The sequence below is a fragment of the Lepidochelys kempii genome, chromosome 1 (genome assembly GCF_965140285.1).
Source record: "Lepidochelys kempii isolate rLepKem1 chromosome 1, rLepKem1.hap1, whole genome shotgun sequence".
In the NCBI taxonomy this organism is placed as follows: Eukaryota; Metazoa; Chordata; order Testudines; family Cheloniidae; genus Lepidochelys; species Lepidochelys kempii.
In genome coordinates, this window is record NC_136380.1 from 50,115,098 (window position 1) to 50,127,907 (window position 12,810).

General features: G+C 41.4%; 1 protein-coding gene across 5 annotated transcripts in view; it reads right to left on the reverse strand.

Annotated features, from left to right (window-relative positions):
* STARD13 (StAR related lipid transfer domain containing 13) overlaps window positions 1-12,810 on the reverse strand; it is a 491,362-nt gene that overhangs the window by 332,665 nt on the left and 145,887 nt on the right. For 4 of the 5 annotated variants that reach the window (XM_078852676.1, XM_078852678.1, XM_078852675.1 and 1 more), the window contains one exon: window positions 9,588-9,734. The exons of the other annotated variant lie outside the window; for it this stretch is intronic. In XM_078852676.1, coding sequence (XP_078708802.1) covers window positions 9,588-9,734 — 147 coding nt within the window. The remainder of the gene's footprint in view (window positions 1-9,587; window positions 9,735-12,810) is intronic. 5 annotated transcript variants of the gene reach the window in all.

The window sequence follows — 12,810 nt, forward strand, 5'->3', positions numbered from 1 at the left end:
ACTTCCTTAACTTGCTGACAAGAATACTGTGGGAGACCGTGTCAAAAGCTTTGCTAAAGTCAAGAAACAATACATCCACTGCTTTCCCTTCATCCACAGAACCAGTAATCTCATCATAAAAGGCGATTAGATTAGTCAGGCATGACCTTCCCTTGGTGAATCCATGCTGGCTGTTCCTGATCACCTTCCTCTCATGCAAGCGCTTCAGGATTGATTCTTTGAGGACCTGCTCCATGATTTTTCCAGGGACTGAGGTGAGGCTGACTGGCCTGTAGTTCCCAGGATCCTCCTTCTTCCCTTTTTTAAAGATTGGCACTACATTAGCCTTTTTCCAGTCATCCGGGACTTCCCCGGTTCGCCACAAGTTTTCAAAGATAATGGCCAATGGCTCTGCAATCACAGCCGCCAATTCCTTCAGCACTCTCGGATGCAACTCGTCCGGCCCCATGGACTTGTGCACATCCAGTTTTTCTCAAGTTGCAGTGGGGGAGGTTTAGATTGGATATTAGGAAAAACTTTTTCACTAAGAGGGTGGTGAAACACTGGAATGCGTTACCTAGGGAGGTGGTAGAATCTCCTTCCTTAGAGGTTTTTAAGGTCAGGCTTGACAAAGCCCTGGCTGGGATGATTTAACTGGGAATTGGTCCTGCTTCGAGCAGGGGGTTGGACTAGATGACCTTCAGGGGTCCCTTCCAACCCTGATATTCTATGATTCTATGATAATTAATTAGCAGTGTGTATTGTTTTCTGTACACGGTAAGTAAGTTTTACTCCTCCCACACAAAAATTCGATGTAACAGAGAATTATTCATGAAATAAATTTGTGAGAAAGGAAGACCTAGAGAATCACAGAGTTCTTCAATTAACAGAAAAAAGACACTTCACAAAACAGTGGCCTGATTCAACTACATGATTATATCATGGGCTATACTCCTGAGACAACATCTGCTGTGCAAAATAAATGTTCTGTCATTTGTTAAAAATTTCCCACATCTTCAAGAGAGCAATCTTCAGACTAACCGCTCCAACAAACATGAGGTTATGTATACAGTACAGTTACCTGCCTCTGAGATCTTGTACTTGTGATTTGCCCCATTAAGTAAAATCAGTTTATTTATGTCTGAATATTTGTAACATCATAGTGGAATTTTCAGGAGCTTTCTCAATCCATCACTAGCTTCAAGCTCTCAGCAGCTGCCCTCCCAGGGATCTGCTGCACACCATCTATCCATCTCTTCGCTGGTCATCTCCCGCTACGATGACCCACCACCATTCCTTCCACGATAATTTTCTCACCCTCTATGCCTGATGTGACCAACGAACATGATGTTGATTTCAGACACCAGGGTCTGTTTCTCTATACTAATATTTCTAACAAAAGCATTTGTCTTTTTTTCAGTCCAGGAGATATGCAAGCATCGTTGTCAGCACCACATCTCACAGGCTTCAATTTTCTTTTGTCAGCACCATTAATTCCCCACGATCCACATGCATAAGTTGTAATATAAAAAATTGAAGTTTTTACCAATCAAATCTTTGTACATTTCAAGATGCCATGGTTTTTCCAAACTTTCATGAGGGAAGCCAAATCATTCCAAGATTTCTGCCAATTTCTTTGGAACAGGCTCTTCGTTGGATATGATCTCAGGTAACTGAATTCATCTATTGCCTCTACTACCTGACCATTAATTGTGATGTCCATTTGCTTCTTGTTTTTGTTAATCGTGTCAACATGCATGCATTTCATTTCTGCCTCATTGAGGGATAGTCCCTAATCCTCACCCCTTTTTACATACTCCAACTTTTGTTGAACTGCATCAGTCGTTGTAGCAAAGAGTGTGACATCACTGGCATAGTTGACATTGGTTAAGAGGTGTCTACCAATAAAAATTTCAGCTCCTACCATTTGTCAAACTTCTAGGTCTTGTCTCATAATATTTTCTGCGTTCATGTGGAAAAGGCTGGGGACAGAAAACACCCTTGTCTCACACACTGCTCCGTGGAAAATCACTTGCTGTCACCTGTGTTGTTGATGATAGAGACTAGTGAAAAGAAAAGGAGTACTTGTGGCACCTTTTCTTTTTGCGAATACAGACACGGCGGCTACTCTGAAACCAGAGACTTGTGAATGAATTCAATGAGAATCCCCACATCTGCCAGTATTCAGCATGTGACATGAGCAGGCCAGATGCCAGCTCTTGCCCAGGCTGCAGATATTAGCTAAGAACTGACAAACTCATAACTGGAGACAAGACCAGTTCACCTGTATGTCAGTTTTGCTCAAAATAGGTATTATTCTTTAAAAATGTACTTAGTATTTAGACTCCATGAAATGCTTTTAAGTTGCTGCATGCATTAATCTTACTTGTAATGGCAATATTCCATGCTATAAGAAAATATGTAAGTTTTGCTTTATAGCTTTAAAAGTGTTTGCTGTGAATTTATGAACCCAGGCAAGGGAATTGTCATCTCCACCCCCAACCCAGAAGGACTATCAAAATCACACAGGCCATCAAGGAACATTGCAACACAAAGGATTGGTTAATAGCCCAATCACACCTTGGAAATGCTACCAGTGCAAGGAAGCTCATCCTGTGGCCTTGGAAGCTGAATGAAGGAAATAAAACAAAGTCACAGGAAAACGTTCCATCTCTTTACTGTTTGAACTCTCACACAGCCAGAGCTACCAAACTGAAACCAGAGATCCCCAGAGGTTACCTCCTGGGTCTGGCCTGAAAGACACTTTGAACTGACAGTTCACTACAACTCTGTAACTCTTAGGATTTAGACAGTAACTCATTTGTGTGTATATTCCTGCTTGCTTTAACCTGTAAATAACTCATTTCTTTTTCCTAGTTAATAAACCTTTAGATAATTTATTACAGGATTGACTATGGTGTTCCTTTGGTGTAAGATCCAGGGTATCAGAGACTGGTCTCTGGGGATTGGAAGCATCTGAATATTGTGTGATTATTTTGGTGTAAGTGACCATTTATCACTAAATCTAGTTTATCTGACTGGCAAGATAGACTTGAGACTGTAAGGGGACTGTCTGAGACTCCACGGTAAGACTGTTATAATGATCCAGGAGTTCACATTTGCCACTAACTTGGGTAAAATCTAATCATAGAACATACCCCCAGTTGGGGTATCTGTCTGCCCTGAGATAGGCACTCAGGGTCGCAAGGTACTCTAGGCAGCATGACACTCCAAACACGGTCATGTCAGACATATCAAATGCTTTTGAGTAGTCAATGAAACACAATCAATGGGTCATTAAAATCCCTGTATTTTTCAATGATGAGACAGATTTTAGTGATTTGATCACATGTACTTCATCCCTCTCTGAAACCAGCTTGCTGTGATGGCACTTCTGTTTCTAATATTAGCATCATATGATCCTGGACTATGTAAAGCAGTACTTTGCTCACCTGAGATATCAGGGCTATGACTGTTACGATACTTTCTTGTGTTGCCTTTCTTTGGTAAGAGCAGAAGGATTCCCTCTTCCAATCATCTGGCTAATTTCTTTCAAATTTTGCATGTGACACTACTCCTGGGGGAATTCTGAGCCACTGTGCATGTGCAGAATTTATGTCCCCTACAGATTTCGTTGCTTTCCCGCAGAAAAATGACTTTCTGAAGGGGAAGCAAAGGGAAGCCCCAAGAGCGGTCATGCATCCCTCCCCAGCAGTATGTTTCAGGTGCCCAGGGCAGCCGGCAGAGAGGTAAATCATTGTGGGGAAGGGGTCAGAACGGGGGAAGACCCAGTGGGTGGCTTCTACCCTGTGCCAGGCTCAGCTGCTAGTCCCGGCCTGGTCTGGGGAGGACAGGACTTCCTCTTTCCCTGAACAGCATCCAGGGCCATGTCAGACCCACCACCAGATTTCTCCCCTGGCTGTAGGAAGCTCTGCAAACTCCCCTGTCCTGTGATTCCTGCATCCATTGCTCCTCAGCTGCAGGGGGAGGGATCCCTGTACAGGGAGCTGCTCCCCTGTCCACCCAACCCCTGTGCATCCAGGCCCCCTCGTACCCAGACTTTCCCACTAAGCCTCACACACACACCCCCCGCACCCAGAACTCCCCTGACAAGCCCACTCCCCCTGCACCTGGACCACCCCAACAAGCCACCCACACCTGGATCCCCACCTTAGCTAGCCCCAACCAGCTGTACCTGGATCCCCACCCCACTGAGCCCCACTCTCCCAGCATCTGGACCCCCTACTGAGCCCCCACACTTTTGAGCTCTATCCCCTGCAAACCAGGACGACCCCCCCATGCTGAGCCCCAACCACCTGTACCTGGACCCCCCTCCAGAGTCCCATTACTGTTGCACCCAGAACCCTCCAACAACTCCCTGTGCGTCCAGATCCCTCCTGCACCTGGATCCCACACTGAGCCACCCGCACCCTCTCACCCACACCTGGATCCTCCCATAATAAGCCCCTCCACACTTGGATCCTGCCTTGCTGAGCCTGCCTGCCCACACCTGGTGCACCTGGCACGGAGGGGCATGGCCCTGGGGTGTTTTGGAGCCAGCCCGGTCCTTGCACCTTGTCAGGGTTGGGTGCAGCCTCACTACTGAGTCTATATCCCGGGGTGGGGGGGAAGCTGCACAATGATCTCCAGTGGCCTGTGCTCCCCAATGCCATGCAGAGGCATCCACATTTATTTGACAAATAACATTTGCAGAATTTTGCAGAATTGTAAAATATTGTGTGCAGAATTTTTAATTTTTTGGCGCAGAATGCCCTCAGGAGTAATGTAAGATCAATACAACAGTCACCAAATCACTTTTAACAATTCAACCTGTACACTGTCTATCTCTGGTGTTTTCCCGGGCTTCATTTTCATAATAGCGTGCATCACTTCCTCTTGCAGGATTGATAGCTCTTGTTTCATACTCTCCTTTCCATACTCTCTCCTCACGTGCTGTATTGCAAGTGGCTTTGATGAAGCATACAGATTGGCACAGTAATCTCTTCATCAGTGTTTGATTACATCACCTTCATTGAGGACTTTGCCATCATGATCCTTTATGTTTGATTGCAAAGAATATTTTTGGAAAGAAGTCTGACCACTGTGAACATACCTTTTGTATTATTTGTCTGTAATAATCAAGTTCTGTGCATTTTGCCCTTATGTATTCACTCATGTCTTGTCTAGTCTACCTTTGGATCTGTCTGTTCAGTTCTTTGTGCTCTCCCCTACATCTTTCAGTGTATAAGCCATTCTCTTTCACTCTGCATCATTTTTTCACAAGCCAACACTGACCTTTTGGCTTGGGTGCTTTGGTGCCTTTGAGCACAATAGTTTCCATTTTGTTCCAAAGTTCATTCCAGTTGTTGCATTCTTTCACTGATGAGAATGCTTCAAACCCATTCTGGAGAGAAATCATGTAGTTTTTTTTTTATTCTGGACAAGCCCAAATGCAGTGAACCTGCAGGTTGTTCAGGTTTCCTTTGAGGGGAAGTACCTAAATGTCAGGTATGGAGTGATCATTTTGTGAAAAGTGTTCGCCCATTGATGATGTCATAGAAAAATGATAAAAGACAAAACACCACATCATTAGTGTCCCGGGTGGATAGAAAATTTGTATCTGCATCTGATCTGCAATCCGCAAACATGGTCCGCAGATAAAAAGCAGATATCTACAGATTTGCATGGCTCTAGATATAAAATTTGGATCTGCATCCATCTCTGATCTGCATACATGGTCCACCGATATCCGCAGATTTGCAGGGCTCTACATATCACCAAAGGGCAAACGCTTTTCACAAAATAATCACTCCATATCTGACCTGAGTCCTTGTCTTCAAAGGAAACCATCACAACACCTTCAACAGATGAGCCTGGGAGCTTAAATTCATAACTTTGCTAGACACTAAAAATCATGGTCTAAACAAAGACACTGGATTTATAGCTTATTACAACAATCTGTAACCTATTAATCCACCTCTTTTGTGCTATGACTGCATAGGTATTAACTGGCCACTTCACCTTGAAAAGTCTCTTATGTGTTAACTATTTATACTAAACAATCTGTTCCACCTTTTATTTAGCTGTGAGACTATGGCCAGGTCTACACTATGGATTTATATCGGTATAACTACAAAAATCCATAGCCCTGAGCAATATAGTTATACCGACCTAACCCCCAGTGTAGACAGTGCTATGTCGGTTGGAATAGCTTCTCCCGTTGACATAGCTGGCCTATTGCCAGGGTATCTATTTTATCTGTATCCTCTATCTCTCAATGGTTTGAAGACTGTTGAAGAGACTGGGCAAGTACAATGGGAGGTGGGAGTAAGGGAGCTGGAGTGACAAAAAAGAGTGAGGGAAATAGGATTTTATGTGTTCCTTTAAATCTGGAGCAGGAGAGATGGGGGGAGGGGGGAGGGCCTGGGGAAAAGCTCTACAGTGAAATAAAGAGAAACAGATTACCTTTAGAGATAATATTGTTTTCCATATTCTAGTAAAACTCCTTGTTCAGTTTCTCTGTAATTTTTAGCATTGTCAGAAAAGAAAATAGAGACATCCAAAGAGGGGAAAGGTAGAAAGATTGAAAGGGACACAGGAAAAATAAGAGAAAAAGATAGGAACATATAGATCAGAATGAAGAGAAGAAAGAAATGAAGAAACAAAAGGAAAAACTTAATGATGAAAAAACTGTAAGAACTTTAAAATTAGAGCTGGATTAATTATGCCAACGGGAAAAGCTCTCCCATCAGCATAGGAGAGTCTTCGCTTAAGCGCTACAGCAGCACAGCTGAGCTGATGCAGCATTTTAATTTAATAGGCCTGCCCTATGAGTACCTTTCTCAGACCTGAAGAAGAGCCCTGCATAGCTCGAAAGCTTGTTTCTTTCACCAGTGGAAGTCTGTCCAACAAAAGATATTACCTGACTCATCTCGTCTCTGTTTTATTACATAGTTGATTTGGTGACCTCAATGGGTGTAAATGTCTACAATGTTGGGAGAGAATGGTGTTTGTAATGACAAAGTAATTAGAGCAGGAAAATTCCACTAAACACCTTCCTCTCTCATTTTGCAAACAAGACCACTGTTTCCCATTACTTCTTTATGACAGCTTACACTTCTAATTGTCTTGTTCAGGTCCCCAATTACAAAGGTATCTTTGTTTACTTAGGATTTCAACGAATGTCTCTTCAAGCCTTTCATAAAACTAATCAATTGTGTAGTCATCCAGTGCTGTAGCAGGAGTGTAAACCTGTATAGCGGACATATTGACTGGCTTTGCTCAAAGGCAAATTGTAATGATTCAATTGCTGACTGAGTTATATCCAAGCACAAACTTTGATGTTTCCTTGGATAGGGTAAATGCAACCCTATTTTCTCTCATTTTCTCAGCTCCTGAACAGTATACTGCATATCCATCCATCATCATCAAATGACACCCTCCCTACCATCACAGGTCTGAGCCGCCCCATTGTCTGCACTTACTTACTTTTCTCAAAACATTTCTTTACCAGCATTCCAGCTATTTGCCTCTCTCACAGAATTTATGCAATCAAAAGGAGAGAGAAATATATGAAGTATCCACAATCGATCTGCCACACACAGTTTCCATTACAGAAGCAAAAGATTACACAAATAAGCTGAAATCATTAAATTAGCAGGTTTCAGAGTAACAGCCGTGTTAGTCTGTATTCGCAAAAAGAAAAGGAGGACTTGTGGCACCTTAGAGACTAACCAATTTATTAGAGCATAAGCTTTCGTGAGCTACAGCTCACTTCCTCAGATGCATATCGTGGAAACTGCAGCAGGCTTTATATATACACAGAGAATATGAAACAATACCTATTCCCACCCCACTGTCCTGCTGGTAATAGCTTATCTAAAGTGATTTCCAGCATAATGCTGGAAATCACTTTAGATAAGCTATTACCAGCAGGACAGTGGGGTGGGAATAGGTATTGTTTCATATTCTCTGTGTATATATAAAGCCTGCTGCAGTTTCCACGATATGCATCTGAGGAAGTGAGCTGTAGCTCACGAAAGCTTATGCTCTAATAAATTGGTTAGTCTCTATGGTGCCACAAGTCCTCCTTTTCTTTTTATTAAATTAGCATTAAAACATAAATGTAGATGACAAGAATAAAATATTTAATGGATGTAGAACAAATTACTGCCTATATTAAATTAACAGATCTCTTTGAAGAAACATGGACCAGGTGGGATGAATAGTTAAAGACAAATTACATATGCAACTTAAAATAACAGCATGTTTCCTTACTGTAACACAGGATATGTCTACATTTTGAGCTTGGGTTGTGATTCCCAGTTAAAGAAGAAATACTTGTGCTAGCTCTCATCTAGCTAGTAAATGAAAAATCGAATGTAGCTGAGAAAGTGTGAGTTGTGGGATGGGCTAGATGCCCTGAGTATCTGCCCATTCAAAGCCCTAGGCATGTACTCAGGGCAGCTAGCCTATCCCGCCACTCACACTGCTGTGGCTACACTCTATTTTTCACTTGCTAGCTAGAGGAGAGCTAGCGCAAGTATGTCACCTTGAGCTGAGAATCATACCACCTACTCACTGTGTAGATATCAACATCTACTATACACTGCTTTGATTCTACTGCATTCTCTTATGTTTGTACATCTGACATCCTCTTTTGTATTGTTTACATAAGAAAACTTGTGCAGTCAACCACCAAATCATCTAGTTTGATCTTCTGTATATCACAGGCTACCCATACCACCCAGCACCCGCACACTAAACCCAACAAACAAAATATTACAGCTCACAGGGAGACTAAACTATATAGGCCACAGGCAGAGAATAGGAGGCATGGTTACAAACAGCATTGCAGTCAAACCCTTCTTTCAGGCATCTCAGCCCAACACCAATGCCCAGATCTCACAGACCAATTCTGCCTCAAGAATTAACTCTAATCAGACCAGACTCTCCTGCTACTTCCCCAGCTGCTTCTCCAATGACCTGCCTCTATGCAGAGTCTTGCCTAACTAAAAACTACCAACAATACAGCATGTCTTCCAAAGACTGAACATATGCTCACACACTAAGAAAAAAATTGGGAAACTATGTGTAATAGCACCACATAGTGACACCTGCCATAACAATGTTCACACAGATATTGACAAAATACTATTCAAGTCAAATAAAAACCAAAAACTAATTATACCCCTAATCAAGATAGATATCATCTCCCTTCCTGTTAGATCTGTACAAAAACTATTACAAGTGCAGGAGGGCTTGAATCAAAACCTCAGATTCAAACCCCTTAATTAGGGAAGTGTGTCCATATTGATACATCTGAGTCTGAACCCACCTCTACAGAGGGGACTGGAATTATTAATACAGCCCATGAAAGCAGAAAGAATAGGGATCACATGAGATTTCTGCCAATTTGGGCTGCAATAGCCTGAGAACAGCTCATCATTTTTCAATGTTATTGAACTTGAGCTGTAGCCTGGATCATCCTTGAACCTAATATCCAAAATATAGCCTAAATCTGGATCTGAACACCCCTCCTTGACTAAAATCTAATTACAAGGTTTTAAAAATCAGTCACATTCTGTAAATGGGGTGTGCATTCTTACCGGCTGTTTGCGCTTTTTGGTAGAAGGAGTGCTGGAAGGAGAAGAGCCAGCACTGAGAGCCTCTTCAATATCTAAATTCAATTGTTCCAGTTTCTTCATGAGAGATGACATAGAGTCTGACCACTCAGATCCTTTTTCTGGTTGGGTCTAAAAGAAAACCAAACACATATGAAGTCTGAAAACATTAAAGCTCTTCATGATTTGTAGATTTGTTTTTAAACTACACTGCAAAAAACCCCAACAAAGTCTGGATGATCAACTCTCTGCCTATCCTGGGTTGACCTCATCTACTTAGAAGACTTCAACTATCATTTCTATCCTGTTGACACACGTGTTAGATGCTCTTTATATCTGACCAATCAAACTCCATCCAGTTGTGCACATCCAAATATCTCTCTGACATATGATATGGGATGATCCACTGCCAGTTCAAGCTCAGAATTCCCCCTGAAGAACCTCCTTATTATTTCTAAAGCCCTTTCTACTTCCAACATTCTCCATCAGAGTGGACAACATCCCCATTCTCTTTGTCACTTAGACTCATAACTTTGAAGGTCATCCTGAATTCCTTACTTTCCCTCCTACTATACATCCAGGCTATCATCAAATCTTGCTGCTTTTTCCTTCACATCAATTTGAAATTCTGTCTGGTCAAAACACTACTCTACTTCCTGTTGATTTTCTGCCTTGATTGTTGCAACCTCCTCCCTGATATATATATATTGCTTCTTTCCATGTGGGAGTCTTTAATCCATCAAAGCACAACTGTTAAAATCATCATCTTTGGACATCTATTGAACCACATCATCCCCATTCAAACCCCTCTGCTTATTCCTCTTCAGCCATCTTCCTATACATGCAATGACTTTAAATCCCAAGAGCACCATGTCTCCCTCCCTTTCCTCATTCAAATCACTCCTAAAGGCCCACTTCTTCCCAGATGCCTATAAAGAGTAATTCACACCATTAAATGTTAGCATTATGACTCACACCAGTGAAGGGGGCATGGTGGTGGGCCATTGCACTTCATTGAATGCCAACTGCCAGAATGACTTTTAGGGAGAATATGAAACTGAGCACAAATTAGACTATTCTTAATTGGGGGGGGGGGGTAGCAAATTGGGCTCTGGGGGAATCACCAGATTAGGAAGATGCAGCAATGCAAAGGTGATGGATCTCAGACCTGAGAAACTAGCTCCTGTTCTTCTGTGTTCAAATTGTTAGTTACGTGAAACATTTCTAAATATGAGGCTACAAGAATCACATCAATTGCAGCTGAAGGATTCCCTTGTCATCAAGGCCAGCCCCTTCTGGATAGTGCAAACTATTCCCCCATCTTGAGCTGCTTTGATTTATTCTTCTTTCACCCATCTTACTTTGGCTATATATATTTTCACATAAGCATCATTTCACAAGTCAATGTTAACAGACTGCACACTAATATTAACATTACTTTGCAGCACAATAGCACTGTCCTTCCAAAGAGCTCTAAGTACCTTACAAACATTAAAGATCCAAGCCATACTACATCCCTGTGTGCGAGGTAAGTATTATTATTCCCATTTTATACATCCTCTTGCTGAATCATTTCCTTTATGGGGGCTGGAAATTGGGACACAGAGAGGACAGTAACTTGCTCACAATCACAAAACACAGGCAGAAATAGAACCTAGGAGAATCATTCTCATCTTACAGCAATATTACACCACTGTAACTATCCTGTCCCTGATGGAGTTACTCCTGATTTGCCCCAGAATAAAGGAGAGAAGAATAATGCCCTAGATCTTCAGACTCCCAGTCCTGTGTCTTAACAAGAAAACCATGCTTCCTTACTTAGGGAGATAGTTTTGGCTCTATTTGTATTCATTTAGTATTTGCTTCAGAGAACAGAAAACTGGACATAATGTCACTATTTTTTCCAAGCACAGTTTAAATATTTTTATAATTCATAATAGTGAATGTTTTTTCCAGGAGTGCTGTCAAAAGTCCTAAACAGTAGGGAAGATCAGATTTGTACCTACTCAAAATTACATTACTTGGATATATTCCTATACTATTCTTTATTGTATTTTACTAAACTTTTTATATTGTTTTTAGGGACAAGTATAATATACATATGCAGAATACACAATATATATATGCAGAAAGAGACACTACAAAAAAGAATCTGTCATGCCACATTCTGTTTGAGATGGTCTTATACAAGATATAATGTCAATATTTGGTACTTCTATAAAGTCAATTTCTAAATCAAAATAAAGGTCTTGCATTTTACTGAATTTTTGCATCTTGATAACTTTGTCTTTACAAAACTAAGGAAAGGGTGAATATTTTCTTCAAAATGCCTCAAACAAGTAAAAACAAAAAACACATTTAGTTGTCTACCAAAATCTAATGGAAAAATCCAATCGGAAGTTTCTAGACATCATTATTGAGATATAACTTGACAAAACGGTTTTATAAAAATTTTCTTCCTCATATGTCAGTGGTAATCAGATATAGGATAATACTAATGAGTCAGTTTAAATACAGAAATTAGAAAATTGTGTCTGACCTCAATGAGTCCTATGAAGACTATATTGACCATCCAGGTGACAAGCATGCAAAGATTCAATTAAAAATCCAGAAGAATAAAATAATGTTTTTTCTGGGTCTCTAATCTCTCTTTTGGAAAGTTAGTGAGAAAAAAAAAAGTCCTCTACTTGAGATGTCAGTCCATAAAAGAGAGTGAGTACGATTTACAGATATTTCTGATTAAGACATTCTAAATGTCACAACAGCCAATATATTAACTAATATGGCAGAAAACAAGATTTATTGTCCTGGGAAGAACGTATCAACCTTGCCTTTGTCTTGGTAAGTATTTACCTCTTGAATCAATACATCTTTGTATTTATTCAACAATTACAGTACAGACCCATTTACGCGTGAATCTGCTTAACGCGCAATAGTGCCATACCTCCCAGCCCTACCTATTTAACAAGCGAGACTCATTAACACACGGTACAGGAACATGCTATGTAGCACTACAGATTTGCTCACTAATTCACTGACATAGAAATCGAGAGTAAGTGTGGAGCAGAAACATGTTGTACGTCTTTACCGCTGACCGGGGGGGAGGGGCAGCAACGTTAAAGTGCTGCCGCGGCAAAGGACCCTGCAACACTTTAAGGTCCCTGCCCCTTTTGCGCCCCCCTCGGCCACCGAGCTGCCCCTGGGCTGG